At 39.5% G+C, this 27351-nt stretch overlaps 1 protein-coding gene across 3 annotated transcripts in view; it reads right to left on the bottom strand.

Moving 5' to 3' along the window:
* Positions 1–27351, bottom strand: part of MDGA2 (MAM domain containing glycosylphosphatidylinositol anchor 2) — a 584772-nt gene that overhangs the window by 91138 nt on the left and 466283 nt on the right. For all 3 annotated transcript variants that reach the window (XM_087952463.1, XM_087952462.1, XM_087952461.1), the window contains exon 10: positions 4008–4156. In XM_087952463.1, coding sequence (XP_087808589.1) covers positions 4008–4156 — 149 coding nt within the window. The remainder of the gene's footprint in view (positions 1–4007; positions 4157–27351) is intronic.

The following is a 27351-nucleotide window of genomic DNA, read 5'->3' as shown; positions in this document are numbered from 1 at the left end:
TGCTAAACAAATTATTTCCTCAACATTGTCCAACTATTTACAAAGTCTTCACTACTATTACTATTAACCTTATCATCACTCCTTATCACCCCATCGCCTCCCACTTGTGACTGTATGACTGTAACTTTGTCGCTTGTATTCTTACGATCTATATTGACTGTTTCCTAGTATGATTTGATTGCTTATTGTACCCTATGACTTTTATTAAGTGTTGTACTTTATGATTCTTGACGAATGTATCTTTTATGTACACTGAGAGCATTTGCACCAAGACAAATTCCTTGTGTGTCCAATCACACTTGGCCAATAAAGATTTCAAGTCAAGTCAAGTCAAGTCTAGTCTAGTCTAGTCTATGAGCAAAGCAAATTTGATTGTGGCTGATGGAAAGTCTGAGGTTGAGCATTCTCAAGAATGAAAGCTTTTCTGGGTTTATATTACCCCAATAAAAGAGAAACCATCTTTTATATTGTCTACCATACCAGAATGTGGAGTCCTTGGTGCTCTCTGAGCTTGGTTCTTTTCCTGCAGGCATGTCATTACCCAACTAGGTAACATCATCTTTATTATCTAGTTGAGTAACAAAACATCTGCAAAAAAACAATCAAGTTCAGAGAGTACCAATGACTTTACAGTTCAACCCGAGCTATAAATATTCTCTTCTACTGATACCAGAATGTATTTATTCTTCCAATTTCTCTCTCATTAATATTCAGATGCAGAACAAACAGCCTCAGCTGGTAAATACTTGCCAGATTGCTTTTCCTGCCTCTCTGACATCTGAGTTTCACATCTGGAACACAACATCATGGACATCTGAGTAAAGAATGGGGCAAGCTTTCAGTTGGGCTTGTCACCTTATAAGGGCAGATCACTTTCTCCATAACTGGAACTGGAAGTCTAACAGTTGTTATGGACCTCATTTCTCTCACGGATGATGGAATTTCAGCTGAAGTAAAAGTTTTATATTTATTCAGAGAGTTATTCTCATCCAATCACTGCATTTCAATTTAATTAATTAACCAGCCCCAAAACCTCTCACTGAAAATCAATAATTCTAGTTGTTATGGAACTGAGTAATGTTAACCAAAGGCAATGGTTTCTAGATAAATGAACCATCAATATCATTTGATGCTTAGAGCATATCACCAGTTTCAGTGAATCTCACAGGTGGCTATTCTGCCCTGCAGCTGTCTATTCTAGAAAATGCTGTTTCTGACAAGAACACACAGCTAGTCCATTATTATTTTTTTGCAATGTGGATTGATTAAAAGACCAAACAATTTGCTTCTCCTTTTCAACCAGCCCCATTTAAGAGCTATATATCATTAGCAGCAAGAAGCACACATTGAACTATTGCAAAATTCCTACAATTTCATACCAGATACCAAGGAACCCAAATCCTGCTGTGCTCTTTGAATCTGAGCTTGCCTTAAGAGCCAAGGTAAGCCAACTTCCCATCATGGATATGTCAGTTCATCCAAAAGCTTCTTATCTTTACAAGTGCTGTTTGATAATGCCTTGTAAGCTTTGCCTGGGGGCCTATTTTTCAAACACAAGCTTCAGTTAACATTTAGCATGTCCCACCATAATAGAAAAAGGAACTCACAGGTATCACTTGTGAAGTGTTTATGATTAATAAAAAAAAAGAAAGAAATCAAAGTACTCATGTTGCTCCTTCGATATGGAATGATTCATTTACCATGTACACTTGTTCTGGCTGATAAAGTAGATTCAAAGGGCATCCAAATGCAAACTTTATAACCCAGTTAGTAACAACAGAACAGCTCCTCTTGAGTTTCTGCCTAACAATTCATACAGTCTTCTCATCGCAAAGCTGCATTTTATACATTCAGTTTGCCTTTTGTTTATCTAGCTCTAGGCTGACTAAGGAAACACAAAACCTTATAGATGAGGCAAAGGACCATTTAATCCAGCCTATTGAGTCACACCTCCTGCCTACCTAGCAGTTTGAAAGCATGCAGGTGTGAGTAGATAAATAGGTACCACTTCGGTGGGAAGGTAAGAGTGTTCCATGCAGTTTGGTATATAGTCATGCTTGCCACATGACCATGGAGATGTCTTTGAACACAATTGGAAAAGGGAAAGCTTTACACATAGTCACATAGTAGACAATCAGATGCATCTGGAAAGCTCAAAAATATGGACCCTTCTACCCTTATTTCCCCACAATTGTCCTTTAAAGCATATTGTGGCAGCCCTGAAGATTTCCAAAATGGTTTCAGGGCTTATGGGGGCACCCTGGAACCATTAAAACCCTGAGAGGGATTAATTTGATTTGTATATCACATTAAATTATGATTTACTTCATTGTTGTTTATGAATAAGCAACAGTTGGCTGAGTTCACATAATAAGGTAGTTCCTAAACTGTTATTCAGAGACTAGAATGAATGATTGTGTTGGCAAACCATGCTAAACTGAGGCTCAAGAAACCACATTATATCCTATTGCAGTTAGGAAATCCAATCATATGCCTCATATCCTAAGAACCTGATATATTAGGAGATAAAAGGGACTTAATATGGACTAGCTAAAAGTGGGATATGTATAGAGAAAATGGTCATTTGCTAAAAGAAGCAAGGCTATAAAGAAACTTCAGTGCTTTGCTCTGTGTTCTAAGCTGTTTTAGTGTATTTTTTTCTTAAAATGGTATTTTGATATGTATATGAACTGCAGTTATTAGATTTTCTTTGGAGATGTTGGTAAGGATTCCTAAATTGGAGGTCTTAACAAATTGGAGAGCACTAGATGGGGAAGCACTGTACTAGACCAACCTAAGAAGAACATTGAGTAAATTAATCAAGTCTTCTTAGAGTAGCCTGCTTTCCTGTACTTCTCCAGCTTCCAATTAGTAAGGTACCTACTAAGATTTTAAAGATTGCAGTACCATTGCCAAATACATGTTGTATCGCACAAGCAACCTTATGCAAGGTTGAGCTTTTTCATTCAAGCAGTCTGACAAATAAAGGATGGATGATGGCTTTTGGGTGATTTTATTTTGTTTCTGTGCAAACTTCCCCATTGAGTGGAAGCTAGAACAAGAAAATGAGCCAACACAGATCTCTGTTGCTGAACTAAACTCATTTGGATGCTACTTTAAGGAATAATTTAAATGTATGATGTCCCTTTTCAACTGGGAGTAAGAGCAAATAAAAGTTTGGGCTACCATAAGGGGCATGACCATTGTAAAATATTTATTGCTCACAGTAATCCTAAATTCATACAATATTCTTCTATTAGCTTTTGTTCCCAAAAATATTTTTTTGTCTTGCTTGGACAAAAAAGCACATTTCAAAAGCACTGAGTTAAGAATGTCTGTGTTCTTACATAGGATCCAAATATTTTCTTGTAAATAAATATTACGCTTAACACTGACATTTCAAAATACCAGGTTCCCTCTAATATGTGCCTGCTTTGACTAGAAGCTAATTATGGATTTAGCAACCACACAAAGAGATGTAACTTAATATCCTTCATTCTTAACCAAACAATAGGAAGATATCCAATGCAAGAATAGTAATGAAATATGTCTGTTGAGGCCAAATGATTTCTAATACAAAATCTTCATTTGGGCATCCTTCCATGTAAATCTTAATATCTCTTGGGATGCAACTTACCCCTGCACCATCAAGACATTCATAATATACTGGGCCCCAAAGAGAAGGCTTTTTTCTCTTACAGACTTCAGTTGAAAGTTTGTAAATGGCAGGCTTTGTAGGCAGTTGGCATTATATTTGTACCTTGCCTGTTGCATCTCCATGTTGGCTGAACAACGGAAATACTGTTTGTCCCTCACTCCTGATCTGCATCCTAGCAAGTGCAAATTGATTTTACAGATGAGTGAGCCATCTCTTCTATGCCGCAGCAAAAATACCTCTGTCTAACTGCCACTCCGATTGAAAGCCTCCGTGAAAAATAAGTGACAGAAGCAGAGCAATATTGGTTAGCAAGAAAACGGTCCTTCGGAAAAGCACCTGAAGTTCTCACCTGCCGGATCCCCAGATGATAGGTGAGGATGCGGTCCACAGCATCAGGATTCATCTGGGTCCATTCTAGGCTGTAGGCATACACACGGGCTCTGTTCTGCCACAATGGATTGTAGGTGTCATAGTAGAATTCTGGAGCATATGCTTTGCCTATAATAAATTGGATGTACAAGTATAAGTCAAGAAGGGGAAGTACAGAGAACAGCAACAAACATTCTTTTCAAGTGATATGTTGAATAACTGCTAATATTCCCCTGTTCTTACTTTGCCTTTGCCTGAATATCTGAAGCTGATTCTTCAATATTCAATAAAAACGAATTAAATAATCACAAAACAATATTCTCTTGCCAATTTTCACTATGCAACAATATAGAAATGTCCTGAGATGGGATGAGGCCAACCGCTTACCAAGTCTATCTTCTGCATCACATGTTGTTCAACCAGATACATTTAGGAATCTCATAACACATCAATAGAGAATAACCATTTTTCCCCCATTGCTGCTTCCTAGCAGGTGATATTTATCAGCCCTCCCAGACAAACAAGAACCAGGAGACAGGACTAGATGAACTAATTCTACTTTATGGTAAGGCTATACTAATAGAATCTTGCAAGTCTGAAAGTACAAAATTCCTGCTATTACTTTTAAATGCTTTATCCATTAGGGTGGCTCCTTCTTAAGTTTCTTTTACTGGCCATTAAGCCAGAGGCCTCCAATCTTTTAGGCAACAGGGATGTTTTCTTATGCTGCCTACATCCCACACATGTGCAGATGGGACTTTGCTCATTTGAGTGGGCCAGTTTCTGGCACACTGCAGACCAGTGCTTTTCTGCATCCCAAAATGTGAGAACCTCTGTGTTAAGCCACTAGGCACTCCTGCCTCTCTTTTCCAATTGTTTCCTAAGCAGCATCTCTTTCATTCTCCAAGGTCACCCACACATTCCATTATATATTTAATGCACAAAGCCTGCAACTCAGGAGGTACAAACAGGCATTAAAACTAGTAGCTATGGGTAGTTTGAGCTTTGAATTTGTCCAGTTATTTTCAAATACCTTCTAAATCTATAAGCCTAACTTAAGCAAATGCTAGTCCATCAAACCAATGGCAGCAAATCCATGGTAGCACCAAGTAACATCAGGCAGTATGCAAAGTATACCAGGATTTGGTTGATTAATAACCTGTTTTCTTAAATTTAGGGATGGTGCTAAAGAAATGACTACATAAAATATTTTTTTGATGGGATGGCAAGAAAACACAGAATATACATGAGTTGGAAGATAAATGGTGGAAAATGCGGTAACAATGGGCAAGAGAGAAGGAGATAGGTGTAGGGGAGATAGACTTGAAGGGTAGTGGGAAGATCCATAACCAAATCAACGATCAGAAAAAATACAGCTTAAACCTAGTCCAAGAAACAAACTTCAAAAAATGTCTTAGATACGTTCTCCCCAATTTATACAAAGGGGCAGAGGGAAAACCATGCAGATTAAAAAAAAACACTCTATAACTATAGTTGTTCTGATAAAAATAGTTTTAGTCCCATTTAGATTAATTTCTTAATCTGTTTTACAGGGCTCACAATATGGGCTGATAGTCAAGGCAGCTGTCATGAAGACAGAAGAGGAAAGGGTTATTGGACAATCACAACCAGTAATGACAAAATTCAGTGGCAACATTTGGGGAGTAGGTTCTAAAGGTTGCAGCTAAGCCCTTGATTATTTTTGTGTATAATTTTATTAAAAATGTTTAAAAAGATAAAAACTAGGAGAGGGGGTTCTAAAGGTTGCAACTAAGCTCTTTATTATTTTTGTATCTAATTTTATTAAAAATGTTTTAAAAAATATGAAAAGTCAAAAGTGCAAAAAAAGGGAAAAAGAAAATAGCAAATAAAAAAGATACAAAGACATAGCTTCTGATCTTCTTTATAGCAGTTATAAGTTCTATGGGGTCATTGGTGCTCTCTGAGCTTGATGCTTTTCTTGCAGATATTTCATTACCAAACTAGGTGATCATCGGTACAGTTATAAGTTCATATAACCTATCAGTTATAAGTCAAATTATAAATTTTATAATTTATAAATTTACCTCTTGCTCTGAAGAAGCTTCTTGGATGAGAAGCAAAACATCTTCAAAGAAAAAAACAGAAAGTCCAGTTGCCTCTTGAAAAAGCACCTTTAGGACAACCATGGTCTGGATGACTGAGAATCTCCATAGACACTCTTGTTCTATGGGTACAACTTAACTCTCTTCTTTTTCTATATACTGTCGAATCCTCAAAACCATAAATCATACATTTTCTGGTTCACACAAAAAGCCTGTAAGAGGTTTCCAGTCAGCAATAAATTTGGAAAGCCAGGAGTCATGAGTCTTTGCCAGATTTTACACTACATTAATTGCTGCTGGCTAACACAATTTTGTTTATGTGATCAGTACAAATTAAGAGTGATAGATTACAGACACATATTGGATGGACCATTTGGTGAAGAAAATTTGTGAGTTTAAAGGGGATTGGGAATGCATTTCCAAAGTTACACACAGACATTCTCTCTATATTGATTGATAGTTCTGGTAGGCCTATTGACTGAAAAGAAAGCTAAGCATGTTACCAGCCAATCTGTCATGGTTGCTTCACTGAGCAACCCTGCTCGCAACCAGACAATAGCAATGGGAGTGTGGGAGGGAAGACATTGGAATGTAAGGGAGGCCTGGGAGGGAAATTTGGAATGCAAGTGGGCCAACTGGAAGCGTGAAATGGACCCAATACCTGAGGTCATCAGCTGGGATCATCTGAGGCAGACAGATTTTTCCCAAAACAAAGCGAGTAAAAATGACTGGTGGACATTGGACAATAGGAGGTCCAGGAGGAGAAAAAGTAAGTTTTCCTATGCTGTTTGCATGTGGAATTGTTAGAACTGGCTTTTCTGCTTCTGCACCCATATGAAATCTTCAGTAAAGTTATACTCTTAGTAAAAGAATGTTCCAGGAGTTTCTTTTGCTGCTGAATTTCAGGAGAGATAAATGGCTCCATGAAATAGCAAGAGCAAGAGCACTCAGACTTACGTACCGCTTCAGCCCTCTCTAAGTGGTTTACAGAGCTAGAATATTGCCCCCAACAATCTGGGTCTTCATGAAACTAGTTGATATCAGATATATGGGTGGATACCTAAGCTACCTTTATATATATATGGATGTGAGAACTTTTCTTTTCTCAGGAAACTCTACCCCTGATGTGAAAATATCATGGTCATGCTTGGCCTTGAATGGAGACCTACATAGCCATTTGTCAGCATAGACAGGAGAACTTCAATTGCTATTTGGTTCAGAAGACACCTTATCTTTCTCTGGCATCTCATATTGATGATGAATGTGCAATCTCCACAGGGCAAGGGAGAAAAAGCATCACATTGCTCAAGTAACAAAGCTGTTACCTGAACTGTCAGGAGAATCAATATGGAACAAAGTTGGTTGTGTTCAACAGAGTAATGCAAATGAAAGGATGTGAGATGGGGTGGGGGTGGGGAAGAGAGAAACCTACATTTCTAAAAGAACCATGAAACAAGGAAGTATTATACTCAACTAGGCAACCCATGTCCCTTTGGGCCATTGTTTCTGAGATATTTCCTTACCTAAACAGAGAAACAGAGTGATCACAGGTGTGTGTGGGGGGGAAGCAGTGGGAGTTGATTTCAAAATTATTGCTGGCTTCCACACTGAGCTTCCTTGTGGGAAGCTGACAGCATTGAAAATCTCCCCCCTCCCACATATGCATAAGGCTTAGGACAATAACAGTCAAGTCTCCGAGTCCACTAGATGTTGTGGAGAAGTCTACTTGGGATGGTGATTCACATCTCCCCATCTTACAAACCTTTCATTTTATTTCTTTCCACCTCAGATAGTGATAATGTTAACATGTACCTGAACATGTGATTGAAAACACATAATATCTGCATGCTAACTTTCCTAAACTTCTTGTTAGGTAGTTCACCTCACTACAGAGAGATCTGAAGCTGGAGGACAGAAAAAGTTACCTTTAATGATGTATCAAAATATTTTACTTTTATGTTATTTTAGTTTAGTTGGCTTTCCACAGCATTTCATTGCCTCTGTTCTATTTTTGACTTATCTCTCCTATTTATCTGTATCTCCAATTTCTTAATTCATAATTTTTTTCTATTTGCATTTGTTTTCATTGTCTATGCCAGGAGTCTTCAAACTTGACAGCTTTAAGACTTGTGGACTTCAATTCCCAGAATTCCTCCTCCAGTCATGTTGACTCAGGAATTATGGGAATTGAAGTCCGCAAGTCTTAAAGCTGTTAAGTTTGAAGGCCCTTGGTCTATGCTGTTCTGCAAATATATAAAGAAGGGAAAAAATGGAGAAAACAAGTTTCCTCAGTCTCCTTATTTAATCCATGAGCAAAATTTTAGTCACTTGAAGCTGGTCTCTCAATCATTATAGTGTGAACTCTCTCCAAGAGCTCACCAAGTTCCTTCCCCCACTTGTAAATCTCTTTGGTATAGATGGGCACTTTAAAAAAAGTTTAATAGATGTTATGAGTGTTTGTTTAACACTCGATGCATTTGCCATAAATACAGAGAGACATGCAGCAATTACCATGACAGGGTGCAATAGAGGAAATGAACTGAGGATGATATTCTAGCAGATGGCGGGAAACCATTATCTTCTCCTGATGGATAAGAAGCTTCAAGTCTCAAAGCCTCCTTTGTTCCCGTAATTACCAATTTGGTGAAGAATCTGCAGGCGGAGAAATAAGACTCCACTGTTTATGTTTTTGTCTGTTAAATGGCTCAGGGAAGATACAGCATTTGCATACAGTGACAAACTCAGTAAGAAAGATATGATTAGGTTCCATGGAGAATAAAGTATTGGACAATTTCTCTCTCTCTCCATGCCTTCAAAACCTGAGCTTGGAAGAGAATTAATCTTTAAGGATGCACAGTCTTTTCTGGGTGTGTTCCAGGGTGTAGCTTCATTCAAGAGAAGAAGTGAGAGTTCAGGGACTATTGGTTACAATGCCTCTGAGGCACCTTCATGTTTAGAGGCATCCTGCCCCCATGTCAGATGTATTGACACTCTGATGTAGAAGCATGATATTCAGAAAGTGAAATGGGAGAGAGTCAACCAGATCTTCCTCTAGAGCAGAGGTCTCTAAACTTGGCAACTTTAATACCTGTGGACTTTAACTCCCAGCTGGCTGGAGAATTCATGAATTGAAGTCCACAAATCTTAAAATTGCCATGTTTGGGCCCCCTGCTCTAAAGCAACAGGGCTTATGGATTTCATTATCTTTCAGTGAACACAATAAATTGCTTCCCTCTTTCATGTTCAAGGCAGAACATCCAAGGCTAACCAGGTTTCTCTGGCAACTTGACACAATACGTTCTCCCTCCCTATTAATACAAGTACAGTAAATTAAATAATTGACAATTGGCTATCTCTTTATAACGTCTCCTATGAAAACTTCACCTTAACCAAAGAAAGGACTGGCCCTTTTCATTCTCATGGATGACTGTACAGGTCACGTCACACGTGACCAACTTAATAAGGCCTAGAGAGCCCAGAGGCATGGTTCTTCAGATGGCAAAATGAATATCAGCCAGACTGTGTGGCTTGTGGCAGCTGCTGCATCTGACAGTTTAGTTGATTCTGAGCAATTAAAGCAGCAGTCTTCAAACTTGACAGCTTTAAGACTTGTGGACTTCAACTCCCAGAATTCCTTCTCCAGTCATGTTAGTTTAGGAATTCTGGGAGTTGAAGTCCACAAGTCTTAAAGTTGCCAAGTTTGAAGATTCTTGAATTAGAGCTATCATGAGTAAATTGGTGCACCTGTTAAACAAAATTGTGGGAATTCAGGTGTATCGCATTTGGAGAGCAGCAGGATAAGGAAGGTATTTACAGGGCATAGTCCCAAAGACTCAAAAGACATGCAAGTAGATTAGGAAGTAAAGGAAGAGTAGTAAATGTACAACCTCATCACTCTTTTTTTAAATGGGACACTAATAGAAATTCCCTTGATAAGGTTAAACAGCTTTTCAGTGTGTATAAGGAGCCCCAAAAACTGGTTTTGAGACCCAGAGGGTTAATATCTTGGAAAGCTGAAACTATTCTCAAAGGATTATAAATCTTTCTTTTATGAGTTCCTGTCCTTGCTATCTACTTTCCTCGCAAAAACTCAGTGGTGGCAAATATGCACATCAAAGGCTTGCTTTCAAAGACAGAATTGCTCAATAGAAGGTTGTTGTGATTCCCTCAACACTGTTCAACTATTTACAAAGTGTATACTACTATTACTGTTAATCTTCTCATCACTCCTTATCACCCATCCCCTCCCACTTGTGATTGTAGGACTGTAACTTTGTTGCTTGTATCCTTACGATTTATATTGACTGTTTCCTAGTATGATTTGATTGTTGATTATACCCTATGACTATCATTAAGTGTTGTATGTTATGATTCTTGATTCTTAACGAATGTACCTTTTCTTTATGTATACTGAGAGTATTTACACCAAGACAAATTCCTTGTGTCTCCAATCACATTTGACTAATAAAGTATTCCTATTCTATTCTATTCTATTCTATTCTATTCTATTCTATTCTATTCTATTCTATTCTGTTCTGTTCTGTTCTGTTCTGTTCTGTTCTATTTTAATTGCAATCTTAGAGATGTGAAAAAAATTATGGCTGTCTTTCCTCTAATGTTACTTTCCTTCTTTATGAAAGCAAGCACTCAATTTATAGATCCTAAGCACATTGTCTTTAGCCAATAAGCCATCACCAGTTGCAGCTAGTCTGAAATATGCTATTTAACCCATTGCCCATTGTTGTACAATATATATTTTATAAAGAGGAATATAATTTAGAACAGAATAGAGTTGGAAGGGACCTTGGAGGTCTTCTAGTCCTACCCCCGGCTCAAGCAGGAGAACCTATACAATCTCAGACAAGTGACTGTTCAGTCTCTTCTTAAAAGCCTCCAGTGATGGAGCACCCATGATTTCTGAAGGTAAGTTCTGATTAATTTTCCTTACTGTTGGGAGAGTCTCCTTAATTCCAGGTTGCTTCTCTCTTTGATCAGTTATCATCCATTGTTTCTTGTCTGCCCTCTGCCCTCTATTGCAGAATAATTTGAATAATTTGTGGCAGCCCCTCAGTATTGAAATACTGCTAACATGTTACCCCAATTCTTCTTTTCTTTAGACTAGCCAGTCCCAAAACCTGCAGCCGTTCTTCATATGGTTTAGTCTCCAGGCCCTCCAAGAGATAACAAATGAAACTGCTGTTTCTGTTTTTCTTGCTTAGGTACTTGGGGGGAGAAATTCATAGTTCCAGAATCCAGATGATCTGCAGAAATAATGATTTCTGTATCTTTAGGCTCAATTTAGGAGAATAATTAAGACTGAAAATTAGTTTTCGTTTTCAACTACTGTATATTTTTGGCACTACCAATTTTCTTATTATCTAACATAACATATACATAATGGAAGATCTTCTGTACAAGTAGTAACCAGGCATGGATCACTCTTTCTACCTTTCTTATTTTAAGTGATCTATAACAACTAAAGTATGAAGTTCATGTAAATCGCAAAAGAATGTGCAATATTCAGGGTCAAAGCTAAGCAAACGTGACGCCTGCTGGCTGACAAGCAGAAAAACACGAACTGTGCTACCTTTTCTTCTGAATCTTTTACCACCATTCTATCCTTTTGCGGCAAAACATTGTCAGATTTGTCACTAGTTCCCTTCCCTCTCTGCCATTCTCTCTTATTTCTGGAGCTTATATCGACATCTTATTTTCTGAAAGATGTCAGCGCACTCGTAACATTTACACCATCAGCAAGACAGATGCTGCAATGTCATCACTCACTCACTCACTTCATAATTAGCCTTATACCATACTTAGTCTGGATTCAAGTCTATGTGAAAAAGTGCATACATGGACTGTATCTGGAGAAATAGTATTTTGAACAACTGCACCATTCCATTTTTCATGCATTCATACAGGTACACACAACAAAATTGTTCAAGCTCAGCAAATATCCACACACAAAAAATCATAGACTACAGAATACAATGGAACACAGGCATAATATTTTAAAGGGGAAAATGCAGTCATCAGGAAAAGTAGCTACAACGATGCATATTTATAAGGAATGCACATAAAACCACACAGATTTTCAGGCAGATTATTTTCTGAGGAATTTGCAGAATTGATATTGAAATACACCTATGGCTGAAAAAAGGACAACTGGCAAACTGAGGACAAATGGAGAGCATAGTTGATAAAGATGTTCCCATCTCTAGCTGGCTCTGTGTATCTCCTCCAACAAGCAAGAGATTTATTTGTATTTTGATTTTGGGGAGGAGAAGAAAGTGTAGCAGGCTATTTACAGGGAACTTGATGGCCACCTGTACAAATTGCACAAATATTGGTACTAATAGATACTGGGTACATATGTTTTCAATTGGTCCTCAATAATCTTTTTTTCCAATCCTGTTATCTTCTTATTTGTTCTGTTCTGACATATTCCTGGTCATCAGTACCCTTCCTAACACGTCATACCTAGAACTGGATGCTATATTCCAAGTATGAGCTGATAAAGGCAGGAAAGAAGAATACACTAACTTATCTTGATTTTGGCACGCTTTGTACTTTCTTCTCCAACTTGCTATGCATGTGTACACACACACACACACACACACACACACACACACACACACACAGTCGGTGGTCCTTTGGGAGCCTGACTGAGAAGTTTGGTAGAGGCGATGCCCAAGGCCGATTCACAACGCAACATGTTCCTGGTAGGAAGGACAACATAGTCCTTCATTTTATTTATTTATTTATTTATTTATTTATTTGATTTGTTAATTGCTTACAAGATAATAGGTATAAGTATATACATAGTTATGAATACATGAAATGGGTACATATAAGAAAAATAAAAGAAACAATAGGACAGGGATGGTAGGCACGTTGGTGCGCTTATGCATGCCCCCTACAGACCTCTTAGGAAAGGGGTGAGGTCAATAGTAGACAGTCTAAGGTTAAAGTTTTTGGGGTTTGGGGAAGAAACCACAGAGTCAGGTAGAGTATTCCAGACATTGACCACTCTGTTGCTGAAGTCGTATTTCCTACAATCAAGTTTGGTGTGGTTAACCTTGAGTTTGTATCTATTGTGTGCTCTTGTGTTGTTATGGTTGAAGCTGAAGTATTCATTGACAGGTAAGTCATTGCAATGTATGATTTTATATACCATACTTAGATCAGACTGAAGATGGCGTAATTCAAGGTTTTCTAGGTCTAGAATTTCAAGTCTGGTGGCATAAGGTATTCTACAACGAGTAGAGGAGTGGAGAACTCTTCTTGTGAAATATTTCTGGACTTTCTCAACTGTGCTAATATCAGATATGTAATGTGGGTTCCAGACTGATGAGCTGTATCTTCATAGATCAGATCCTATTGACTGCTGTTCTCTGCTTTTTCAAAGAAAGAGTGCGCTGCACCTCTGTGCATTGTATTAGAAGTAACCTAAAATGGAAAAAAAAGGGCAAACAAAATGCATAAGATTTTTCTCTGGATGAATGGCAGGGAGCAACCATACCAGTTTTCCTTCTCATAATTCTGTGGCTGGCCACGCCCATTCTGATATCTACTGTGTGAGGTCCCCTCACTTAGGCAGGAAAAAAACTGAAGGTACAAGGACAGATTAGGCAAAACCTGGCTCAAAAACAATAACTGTGAGAGAGACCTTGGAGTCCTAATGGATGATCACTTATATATGAGTCAGCAGCATGCGACAGCAGCCAAAAAAACTAATACAACCCTTGGTTGTGTAAACAGAGGCACAGAATCAAAATCACGTGACGTATTAGTACCCCTTTATAAAGCCATGGTAAGGCCACACCTGGAATACTGCATCCAATTTTAGTCACCTCATTATAAAACAGGTATTGAGACTTTGGAAAAAGTGCAAAGAAGAGCAAGTAAGATTATTAAAGGCCTAAAGACTAAAACATATGAAGATCAGTTGCAGGATTTGGGTTTGTCTAGTCTGGATAAAAGAACTAGGGGTGACATGATAGCAGTATTCCAATATTTGAGAGGTTGCCACAAAGAGGAGGAGGTCAAATTATTTACCAAAGCACCTGTAGGCAGCACAAAAAACAGTGGTTGGAAACTAATCAAGGAGAGAAGCAACCTGGAACTAAGGAGAAACTGCCTAACAGTGGAACAGCTTGCCCTCAGAAGCTGAAGGTGCTTCCTCACTGAAGGTTTTTAAGAAGAGACTGGACAGCCACTTGTCTGAAATCATGTAGGGTCTCCTGCTTGAGCAGGGGGTTGGACTTAGTTCAAAAAAGGCAACTATGATCTTATAGACAACGATCTCTCATCCCTTGATTGGCAATCTCTATTCACTGGATGCAATACCGTTGAAGACCATTACAACATATTTTTACTTGAAGTCAAAAGAGTCATCAAACTATATGTTCCAACAACAACTCCCAAAACAAAACAAAAAAGCAGATTACCCATATCAATAAGGAAACTTCAATCCAAAAAGAGATCACTCTGGCGGAAAAACAAATCTGGTCACGTTGCCAATTTCAAAAACCGATACAAAAATTTATGCCACCAGATAAAGACCGAATGCACCAATTATCACATTAAACAAGAGGAAAACCTTCTAAGCACCAATTCCACCCGTGCTTTTTACAATTTTGTAAACAACAAACTAAAAGACTCAAGGTCCATCCCTCCCTTGATAGGACCTGATGGTAAAGACTGCAACGACGACACCATTAAAGCCAACATCTTTAACACATTCTTCGGCTCAGTATTTGTAAACAGCAATGGATCATGCCCAGTATTTCCTAGCCGTACCACAGATAACAACAATGATCTAATACATATCGATTTCACAGAAGACAATGTTAAAAAATCACTACGCAATCTAAAACCATCTCTATCTATTGGACCGGATGGAATATGTGCCTACTTCTTAAGAAAGCTATCCACTGCCATAGCCAAACCTCTAAGCATAATCTTTGAAAAATCTTTCAGGACCAGCTCCTTGCCTAACCTATGGTCACAAGCCACAGTCATCCCCATCTTCAAAAAGGGTGACCCAAGCCTAGTTGAAAATTACAGGCCAATCTCCTTATGCTGCGTCACCTGTAAAGTCATGGAATCAATTATTAACCAATCCATCATCCTCCACTTAGAGACAAACAACCTACTCTCCAATAAACAATTTGGTTTCAGAAAAAAACTATCCTGTAATCTGCAACTCTTACACTGCAAAAACATATGGACGACACAACTCGACCAAGGCAAAGCAATAGACGCAATCTACATAGACTTCTGTAAAGCCTTTGATTCAGTGGTACACGACAAACTACTCCTAAAAATAAAATCCTATGGTATCTCTGGACAACTGAATAACTGGATAGAAGCATTCCTGTCAAACAGACAACAAATGGTCAAAATCGGGAGCGTCCTATCAAATCCAGTACCTGTCAATAGTGGTGTCCCCCAGGGCAGTGTTCTAGGACCAACTCTCTTCATACTCTACATAAACGACCTCTGTGATCATATTAAGAGCAATTGCGTTCTCTTCGCTGATGATGTAAAGCTGTTCAATACCACAGACAATACTGCTACCCTACAAAAAAGATCTTGACTATGTATCTGAATGGTCAAACAAATGGCAACTTCAAATCTCAACAAATAAATGCTCTGTCCTACATATTGGCAAAAAAAATCAGAAAATAAAATACAAGCTGAATAGTCAAGATCTTGTTGATGACCCAAGCTCTGTAAAGGACCTTGGAATACTCACCTCTAATGATCTAAGTGCTAGAACCCACTGCAACTACATAGCCAAAAAGGCATTAAGAGTTGTTAACCTAATCCTACGTAGCTTTTTCTCTGGTAATATCACACTACTAACCAGAGCATACAAAACATTTGCTAGACCAATACTTGAATACAGTTCATCAGTCTGGAACCCTCATTACGTATCTGATATTAATACAATTGAGAAAGTCCAGAAATATTTCACAAGAAGAGTTCTCCACTCTTCTACTCGTTGTAGAATACCTTATGCCAGCAGACTTGAAATTCTAGAACTAGAAAACCTTGAATTACGCCGTCTTTGGTCTGACTTAAGCATGGTATATAAAATCATACATTGCAATGTCCTACCTGTCAATGAATACTTCAGCTTCAACCATAACAACACAAGAGCACACAATAGATACAAACTCAAAGTAAACCGCACCAAACTTGATTGCAGGAAATACGACTTCAGCAATAGAGTGATCAATGTCTGGAATACTCTACCCGACTCTGTAGTCTCTTCCCCAAACCCCAAAAACTTTAACCTTAGACTGTCTACTATTGACCTCACCCCTTTCCTAAGAGGTCTGTAGGGGGCGTGCATAAGCGCACCAACGTGCCTACCGTCCCTGTCCTATTTTTTCTCTTATTCTTTTATTTTTCTTATATGTATCCATTTCATGTATTCACAACTATGTATACACTTATACTTATTATCTTGTAAACAATTGGCAAATCAAATAAATAAATAAATAAATAAATAAATAAATAAATAAATAAATAAATAAATAAATAAATAAATAAATAAATAAATAAATAAAAGTCCTCCAAGGTCCGTCCCTTCCAGCTCTATTCTGATTGATTGATTCATAAGAATACTCCCACCTCTTCTTAAAATTTCAAAAGTGCTCATATTTTGGTGTGTAATGAATCTCCAAGAAGAGATGGGGTAGGCCTCGAAATGATAGGAAAGGATAGGAAATTCCCAGAGGTTGTGGGAGGAGCTGCTGGCTGCTTGTGAAGGAAGCAGAGGGTGAGTAGAAAAGAAAGAGGCAGTTTGAATTGCTTCCATTGCATTTCAAATTCTCAGAGGTTGTGGGAGGAGCTGCTGGCTGCTTGTGAAGGAAGCAGAGGGTGAGTAGAAAAGAAAGAGGCAGTTTGAATTGCTTCCATTGCATTTCAAATTCTCAGAGGTTGTGGGAGGAGCTGCTGGCTGCTTGTGAAGGAAGCAGAGGGTGAGTAGAAAAGAAAGAGGCAGTTTGAATTGCTTCCATTGCATTTCAAATTCCCAGAGGTTGTGGGAGGAGCTGCTGGCTGCTTGTGAAGGAAGCAGAGGGTGAGTAGAAAGGAGAAAGATTGGTTTATATAACTATAAATCAAGAATATGAATAAGACATTTCGGGTAAGTGCGCTTGAGATTGTGATTTTATTTTATTTCAAAATGACCAGCTTAGTTCAGTGTAATATTTGTTTTACAGCTGTCTTTCGCAGTACTCTTTTCAAACTGTCCTCTTTGTAAAAAAATTACCAGTCTACATGGACAGATTACCTATCTAGAATCTCTAATCTGTGCTCTCCAAGCAGAAATTAGGTGCCCAATCCAGCCATCTACTGAGCTGCCATGCTACCAGCCCCCACTACCACAAAGATCCTCAAGGAAAAGTGGGACAACAGTGGGATCTTGCAGGGTGAGAGCTGTGGACCATAAACACAAAGCTTTTGGTGTGTCCCAGCATAACAGATACAGTGCCCTTGCTGACCTTAATAGGGACACTAAAGTGACAGGTCAAGGTAGTTGTGATAATGATAACTCAAATAAGCCAGGGAATATGGTCCTAGAAGAAGAACTTACTTTGGAAAGGAGAAAGTGTGAATCAGGTATTACGCACCAGTCACACAAGAAGAGCAAGACATCCAAAAAGAGAAGCCACCTTCTAGTTGGGGACTCAATTGTAAGGGATGTAAATTTAGGAAAGGATACTGAGGTTTTGAAAGAGGTCAGGTGTCTACCAGGTGCTATTGCCAGCAGAGACAAGAAGCGTATTCTTAAGATAGTCAAGAATGCCAGCAAGGTCTGTGATGTTGATGCTATTATACATCTTGGTACAAATGATCTGTCCCAGAAGAATGTACTTTCTGTTCAGAAAGACTTCCAGAGCTTGGGGTACGAACTTAGTAATATGGGCTGTAGGCTTATCTTTTCAGAGGTTCTACCAATATACAAGGAACAAAAAGGGAAAGGGCAGCATGTAGCAGAGTTTAATGTGTGGCTAAAGGAGTGGTATAAAAGGAAAGGCTTTGGTTTTATTAGTCATGATGTCTGCAGCTGGTCCAATGAAAAACTGGACAAAAGAGATGGTTTGCATCCATCAAAGAAAGGGACTGAGTTACTTGGCATTAAATTCACAGATTTCCTGGATAAACATTTAAACTGAACAGCAGGGATAGAGAATTAATGGATTCAGAACATTTCTGTCCCCAGCAAGCTAAAATTAATAAGGATACCAGTGCATGCAAAATAGATGTTTGTGCAGGTAAGATTATCAACCTTGATGCCAACCAAAACCAAGCATTTAATAGTGAGTGCCATACCACGTGCACTAATCAAACAGGTGGCAAGAAAGGGGCAGGCAGGCACAACACAGGTTATGTATACAATAAACACAGTGTCAGATATAAAGATCTCAAGTGCCTATATACAAATGCACAACATCTGGGGAACAAACAGGGTGAACTCGAACTAAGAATACATGAAGATAAATATGATATAGTTGGAATAACAGAAACTTGATGGGATGAAACCCATGACTGGAGCATACTGGTAGAAGGATACAAACAATTCAAAAAAACCAGACCCCATAAAAGAGGAGGTGGAGTTGCACTGTATGTAAAGGACCACTATATTGCTAGAGAAATAAAGATGAAAACCTCCTAAAATGTATATGGGTCAATATAAAAGGGAAAAAAAGAATGACATGGCCATAGGTGTATATTATAGGCCACCCAATCAAGCAGAAAATATAGATGTCCTTTTTGCCTGCCAGCTAACAAACATATGCAGGAAACACACAACAATAGTAATGGGAGACTTCAATTATCCTGATATCAATTGGAAAACTAATTCTGTACCAAGTTCCTAACCAACCTAGCTGACAACTTTGTTGTCCAAAACAGTGGTCCCCAACCTTTTTTGTACCAGGGACCAGTTTCAAGCAGAAACACTTTTTCAAGGACCGGCGGGGGTGGGGGGATTCTATTTTCCATTCTCAAAACTTTATGTTTACCCTACAACTAGCATTAAAGACACCTGACTGCAGTCTCTCTAGTTCTAGGTCTTGCCCAGCTGTGTAGATACAAAATTTCATGCAGATGTTTCTCTTATCTCTGTTTGGTGAAAACAGGAATTGAATGAGGAGCATTTAGTCAGTGTGTTTTCCCTAGGAAGCTCCTGTAGTCCTTGTTTAGGGATCATTCAGAGCTACGATGGACCTCTAACATCCAGCCCAGGAAGAAACTACTTCAAAGAAGCCGGGGGTGGCTTTTCCTGTCGCCGCACCTCCTCCAAAGCACCATTCACCTCACCCGCCCGCGCGCTGTTCAATCCACTGCTCCGTTCTGCCTGCCTGCCTTGGTTTCTGGTTGTTTGGGAGCAGCTTTGGCTGAGAATAATAACTATTCGCCTCTTTTTATCAGCTGAAGCTTCTCCGAATCAACCAGAAACGAAGGCAGGCAGGCAGGCAGGCAGAACGGAGCACTGGATTGAACCGCGCGCGGGCGGGCGGGGTGGGGGTGAACGGGCGCTTCAGAGGAGCTGCGGCGACAGGAAAAGCCACCCCCCCCCCGGCTTCTTTGAAGCAGTTTCTTCCTGGGCTGGTGGAGGAGCGAGAGAGCGACTGAAAGAGGAACGAGGTGGGAGGAAACCGAAGCCGCTGAGCCGGAGAGCAGGACAGGCTTTGGTTGCTTCCTCCCTCCCCTTCTTTCATTTGTGTCCTTGATCCCTGATCCCAGCAGCATTCACTGAAGCCGAAGAAAGCCGCCATTTTTTTTCTTTGCGGCCCGGTACAGAGTGCTCCACGAACCGGTACCGGTCCATGGCCCGGTGGTTGGGGACCCCTGGTCCAAAAGGTAGAGGGTGAAACTAGAGGGACAGCCATACTGGACTTAATTCTTACAAACAGAGAAGTGATAGATGGAGTTGAAACTGCAGGAACCTTGGGTGAGAGTGACCATATCATACTAGAATTCAACATAACACAAACACAAGCAACAGAACATAATGACACCAGAGTCTTGGATTTTAAAAGAGCTGATTTCAATAAACTCAGAGAGAACTTGGGAAAGATTCCATGGATAAAAATCCTAAAGGGGAAAACAACTTAAGAATCTTGGGAAACTCTAAAAAGTATGAGCATAGAAGCCCAGACCAGCACAATACCACTGAGAAAGAAAAACAAGAAATCCAAGAAGACACCAGCATGGCTACACAAAGATCTCTCTGGCAAATTGAAAGAAAAAAAGGACAAGTACAAAAAATGGAAAGAAGGACACACAACTAAGGCAGAATATCAGCAGATATCCAGAATCTGCAAAGACGAAGTCAGGATAGCAAAGGCTCAAACGAACAAAGACTTGCAACAAAAGTTACAGATAATAAAAATGTTTCTTCCAACATATAAATAACAAGAAAATAATGAAAGAAACAGTCAGTCCACTAAAGAGAGAAGATGGCAAGGAAGTAACAGGCAACAGAGAGAAAGCAGAACTGCTTAACTCATTCTTTGCATCCGTCTTCACACAAAAAGAAACTATAGCTCAACCCACCAAAAACATAACTGTAAAAGACAGACCAGCAAAATAAGCAAAAAAATAGTAAGAGAACACCTGTCTGATCTTGATGAAAACAAATCACCGGTGCCTGATGGATTATATCCCAGAGTTTTAAAGGAGCTGGCAGAGGTCATCTCAGAACCACTGCACCATATCTTTCAAAAATCCTGGAGCACCGGGAACTACCAGAGGATTGGAAAAGAGCTGATGTGGTTCCCATCTTCAAAAAAGGGGAAAAAAACAGACCCAGGAAACTATAGACCAATCAGCCAAACATCAATACCCAGGAAGATACTGGAAAAGATAATAAAAAAAACAGATCTGCCAACATCTAGAAACAAGTAAAGTAATAACTAGCAGTCAGCATGGCTTTGTTGAAAACAGATCATGCCAAACCAATCGCATTTCATTCTTCAACACAGTGACTAAATTAGTAGACCAGCAAAATACTGTGGACATAATATATTTAGATTTCAGCAAGGCATTCGACAAAGTAGACCACAACCTGCTTCTTAGTAAGCTAGAAAAAAGTGGAATAGACAGCACCACCACTAGATGGACTCGCAACTGGCTGGCAAACCGTACTCAACGAGTAGTCCTTAATGGGTCTAAGTCTACATGGAGGGAAGTAAGCAGTGGGGTGCCACAAGGTTCCGTCTTAGGCCCAGTACTCTTCAATATCTTAATTAACAACTTAGATGAGGGAATAGAAGGGGAACTTACCAAATTTGCAGATGATACTAAGCTGGCAGGAATAGCTAACACTCAAGAAGATAGGCTCAAGATCCAGATGGATCTTGACAGACTAGAACACTGGGCCATATCTAACAAAATGAAATTCAATGTAGAGAAAAGTAAAGTCCTACACTTAGGCAAGAAAAACCAGAGGTACACATATAGACTGAGTGAAACCAGGCTCAATAGCAGTAACTGTGAGAGGGATCTTGGAGTCTAGTGGACAACCAGCTAAATATGAGCCAGCAGTGTGCAGCAGCAGCCAAAAAAGCTAATGCAATCCTAAATTGTATTAACAGAGGGATACAATCAAGATCAAGGGAAGTACTAATACCACTCTATAAAGCCTTAGTAAGACCACACCTAGATCCAGTTTTATTCACCACATTATAAAAAAGGTGTTGAGACTCTAGAAAAAGTGCAGAGAAGAGCAACCAGGATGATTAGGGGACTGGAGGCTAAAACATACAATGAATGGTTGCAGGAACTGGGCTTGGCTAGTCTAGTAAAGAGAAGGACCAGGGGAGACATGATAGCGGTCTTCCAATATTTGAGGGGCTGCCACAGGAAGGAAGGGGTCCAGCTATTTTCTAAAATGCCTGTAGGCCAGACAAGGAATAATGAATGGAAACTGAACAAGGAGAGATTTAACCTGGAAATAAGGAGAAACTTTCTGACAGTGAGAACAATCAACCAATGGAACAGCTTGCCCTCAGAAGTTGTGGGAGCGCTATCACTTGAGACTTTCAAGAAGAGATTGGACTGCCATTTGTCAGAAATGGTGTAGTGTCTCCCACTTGGGTGGGGGGTTGGACTAGATGACCTACAAGGTCCCTTCCAACTCTGATTATCTGCTATCTGAGGCTAAAATAAGAAAATCTATGAAAATCTTCACTTCTTTTTTCGCAGCATTCTCCAGCTTTCAAGCACCACCCATCACACCCCAGGGAAAATGAGCATTTTTCTTCTAGCTTAGCAAAACAAACAAGCCCAGCTGTTTCTGTGCTTGTTTGTTTAAGGAACAGACAGGCCTTCTCCCTGCAGTAAATCCCCTCTCCCTGATCTTTTTTGCATTTGAAAACCTGTCGTCCTAGCACTACAAGGCTAAAGGAAAGGAGTGGTAAAATGGTTAAAAAGAAAACCACTTAAAGAAACAAAAATAAAAACCCTGCCAGAAATGAGCTAAATAATAGTCCTCCCCTGTGTTTGCCCCCTTCTGTTCTCCTCCTGCATGCATTACTATGGTTTTCTTGTGTAGGTCATAGTGTTTAACAGATTAACAGAATTGGAAGGACCTTGTAAGTCATCTAGGCCAATGCCCTCCCCCACCCAAGCAGGAGACCCTACACCAGGGGTGTCAAACTCAATTTCATTGAGGGTCGCATCAGGGCTGTGGTTGACCTCGGGGGCATGCTTGTGTGGCTGACTGGCTGGGTGTGGCCGATTGAGTGGGCATGGCCAGCTTGAAACCACTGCCCAAACTACTGGCAAGTTTCCTCTTTGCATTGGGTAGACCGGGCTGAAGCCATGCTGGCCCAATCTTTCTTATTCACAATGGGTAGACTATGATGGCTCTGCGGGTCAGATCTGCCCACATCACGGGCCAGATGCGGCCCACCCCTGTCCTACATCATTTCTGACAGATGCCAGTCCAGTCTCTTCTTGAAAGCTTCCAGTGATGAAGCTCCCACAACTTACGAAGGCAAGCTGTTTCATTGGTTGGACAGCTGTCACTGTCAGAAAATCTCTCCTTATTTCCAGATTGAATCTCTCCTTCAGTTTCCATTCTTTATACCTTGTCTGGCCTTCGAGTGCTTTGGAAAATAGCTTGACCCCCTGTGTGTCAAGGGAAGTGTGACTTCACTTCCCTCTTCAAGATGAAATCATCCCTTTTATGGCCTCTTCTGCTGGGCAGAAAGAATTAGGCTCAACATGAACTCGTAAGTAATAGTGAAGACTCCTTTAAATATGATTCAGGTCCTAGTGACTGCTTCTCCTGGTGATTCTTCTTATTCAGAAACAGAAGAATTGTTCTTTATTATTTTCTCCTTGGAGATTTTTCCAAATTCCTAGTCATGTTTATATCTCTTGACTTGGCTGGTGGTTTTCCCTCCAAATATCAACAGGGTCCAATCCCTCTCATCTCTTTGAGATCAATCAGAATTTGAGACAGATCCATCCAGAGTGGTGATCCACCTAGTTGGGCAGATATACTGTTAAGCAAACTCATAGACTGGCAAGCCACACAACAAAAGCAGACAACCAAAATGTGTTAGCCAAGTATCTGCTCAGACATGATACAAAAAGTCTTGCCCAAATCAGAACTGTTAGGAAGAGTTAATGAGTCAGGGACAGGGCTGATGATCAGAAGGCCTAATTCTATCTATTTTGATGGGTTTCAAATGATACGGCAACTGCAGAACATGAATGCAGTCACATATTCTCACAGTTAATTAATTAGTCTGAAATCACACTTATATTTAATTAAACCCCGTCAGTAACAAAAGGCTCTTAATACAGTACTCTCACTTTGTATTGGCAGGGACTGGAGACCTTTGAGCATCTTCATCTGATTCACCAGCTTCAAATCTACCAAAAGGAAGAGGTCAGTGACCGTCGTTTGGATTATATCAGATTAGGATACCGTAACAAAGGGCAGCGTGAAAATTTCAGTTGCTGCAAAATTCACCCACAAGACATTACGTGTGGACAAAATAGTCTGTAGCAAAGTAAAAACTGAAGTACGGCTGCCCGTCTTTCAACCAATTCTGGCTGGCTCCCAATCAAAAATCAAGAACATATAAAATCATTTTAAAAACTATAAAACACAACCAATTAAAACATAAAAAAAAAATTAAAAAATCAAAAACATGGTGCCAATCCGTTCTGACATGGCATCATCTTTTCCTTTCCCTACATGGGTGGGGTGGAGTGGTGGGAGGGAGGGAAAGCCAGGTCTTTAAAGCTTTATAGAATATTAAGAGGATGGAGACCTTCAGGGGGAAGGGTGCTCCATAAGGCAGGGGCTCCCACAGAATGCTTCATAGTTCCCATCAGATGACAACAATTTAGTGGTGGGATTCAAACATTTGTACTACGGTTCGGTGGGCATGGCTTGGTGGGCATGGCTTGGTGGGCGTGGCAGGGGAAGGATATTGCAAAATCCCCATTCCCTCCCCACCACACTAACCTTCTTTCCAGCTCCATTCTCCTGTGCAGGGCAACAAAAGAAGCCCCAGCCAATCAGCTGGGACTTGGGAGGCAGAGAAGAGATGGGGGCGGAGCCAGTCAGAGGTAGTATTTGCCGATTCTCCGAACTACTCATAATTTCTGCTACCGGTTCTCCAGAACTGGTCAGAACCTGCTGAATGCCACCTCTGGAAAACATTTGGGCGAAGGGACTAGCAACTGGACAATAATATAGAAAAAGAAGTTTTTTCCAATCCAGTCTTTATCTTTGGATTCTTCTAGTGGTCTTCTGTCCAAGTAATTGCAGGCTAAGCCCTGTTTGGCTTTTTTTTGAAATCAGCTCAGATTTGCTGGGTGCTGCTACTTGCTATGAGAAACAGATGCAACTATTCTGTAATGGTTGCTCTGACTGCCTAAATGATTCTGTATCCTACCTATTTCAAATGTTAAGTTTGCCAGTGAAGTCCTAAATCATTGCAAATCATGTCACCTGAAAGACCATGTGCATCCAAATGAGCCTGCTTGGATTTAATCCAATGAAGGATCCCTGCTGTTTACTGAACAAGAGATAGTAGATTGAGGTTGTTATAAATGATCTATTTCTAGCAATGACCCCACATTGATGAAATGCACTCCTTAGGAAGAATAAACAAGCAATTCAATAATTGCTTTAAACTTATGTTTTAAGAGTTTCTTTTAATTATATACTTCGTAAAATGCTACATATTAACAATGCTCGTTTTAAAGAGGCCAGTGTGGATGTACTTTGATGAACAGATGTAATTATACCATCTTCCAATGATAAATTGCCATGAAAGTCAATTTACAGTATAGATCCTCTAATAGGAATGAATAAATGAACCTGGAACATTTGCTAATTGAAACGATGTCTATTTTAACACATTGTGCTACGCTTAACCATAGCTTGCTGAATAAATGACAATGGACCAAATACAGACTTAAATCATAATTAACAGGTTACAATGGGTTGGTTCACATAACACAATCAGCATTATTAAAGTATTTTGTAAATGCTCCCTAATACCTTTGTTTTTTCAATTGTGTTTGGAATACAATTTGTCCTCATTTATTTATAATATATTGATTATAACTTTATAATCAATAACTTTATAATCAATCAATATAACTTTATAATCAATATCCATTTTGTCACTTCTGCAGGTCTGTAAAATCAAGAAAAGCTGAAGTGATATCTGTCAACTCATAAAGCATTTTGCATCCATATTTTATAGTGGTCAACAGAAAGAAGAGGGGGAGTTTCAAAGAGCAGGTAGCAGTGTGGAATTGAAAGTACACTCCATTCATATTTTCTTCAGAGACTGATTAGATGACTGCAGCTTCTGCTGTGCAAAAATCTAATTGGAGAGCATGATTGATGACTCTTGGCTATGGACGTGTTTTGTTGGATGATGCACCCACGGGGGAAGCAGGATCAAGGGTGACAGTGAATTACGTATCTCAGAATCAGCTATCTGTCAGGATTCCGGCAGTTACTCCAATTAAATCATGAGCCTCGAGCCACATTCCCCAAACTTGAAAGGATTTATTAGAAGTTAATTTGCCGGCATTAGCCTGGGTGTAGCCGATGGTGAGATACGTAATTCACTGTCACCCTTGATCCTGCTTTTCCCTCCATCCCTGTGGGTGTATCATCCAATGAATCCTGACAATATTGTGATGTTTCATTTAGCAACACTTTGCTTTGTGACCAATTTGCTGTTCTCAATTGCATATATACAAGGACTAGCTGTACTAAACATGCTTTTTGAAAAGGTAACTGCCTTTTTTTTTGTTTTTTAAACAAAGTCCAGTTGCCTTTTCGAAAAGTACCTTTGGGACAACCATGATCTGGATGAATGAGAATCCCCATAGATAAGGACCAGCTGTGGTTTAGTGCAATGTGTAAATCCAGTCCATTACCTTATAATAACAACTCTAGGATAAGACTGCCAGATTTGAGCTGCAAAAACCCAGAAGACCCTAGATGGTAGTACAGTGAAAAAGATGATCATTATTTGGTAATCCCATCTGCTTGCTAATATTTGGTAATTTACTGCTTGAAACAGCATTGTATAATAGGACTTCTTTAAAGCATGAAACTCCATAAGTCTACAGAAACCTGCACGCATAATTCCTCATAATGCTGTAGCATGCTAGCATATTTTATCTCATTCTATGTGAATACCTAGCAATGAGAGGATTAAGTATAAGCTTGTAGTGTAGCTGGAAAGTTCCTGAACCAACGTAACTCATATTTTGCCCAGTCATACTAGCCTGTCTGTAAACTGTAGAATTAGAAGGCGCTGTTTAGATGATTGAGTCCATCTGCTATTCAATGCAATTTCATTTTGTTCTGTTAATGAAAAAAAAAGCAATATAACAATATTTTCCTATGATTCCAATGGGAAAATCAAGCCCCATTTTAACACTTGTCAAAATCTGGGCAATGATTAAGACTAAATCTCATTACCCTATTTCAGAAGCAATCCACAAGAGCACGACAGAGGTGGTATTCAGCAGGTTTTGACCAGTTCTGGAGAACTGGTAGTGGAAATTTTGAGTAGTTCAGAGAACCGGCAAATACCACCTCTGACTGGAGGTTTTACAGTATCCTTCCCCTGCCACACCCACCAAGCCACGCCCACAGAACCGGTAGTAAAAAAAATTGAATCTCACCACTGGAGCACAGGTATTAAACTCGTAGCATCA

Source organism: Notechis scutatus, chromosome 1 (genome assembly GCF_049901735.1).
Source record: "Notechis scutatus isolate UNSWTSFEM ecotype Mainland chromosome 1, rNotScu1.2, whole genome shotgun sequence".
Lineage (NCBI taxonomy): Eukaryota > Metazoa > Chordata > Lepidosauria > Squamata > Elapidae > Notechis > Notechis scutatus.
This window is presented reverse-complemented; position numbering and strand designations above follow the sequence as displayed.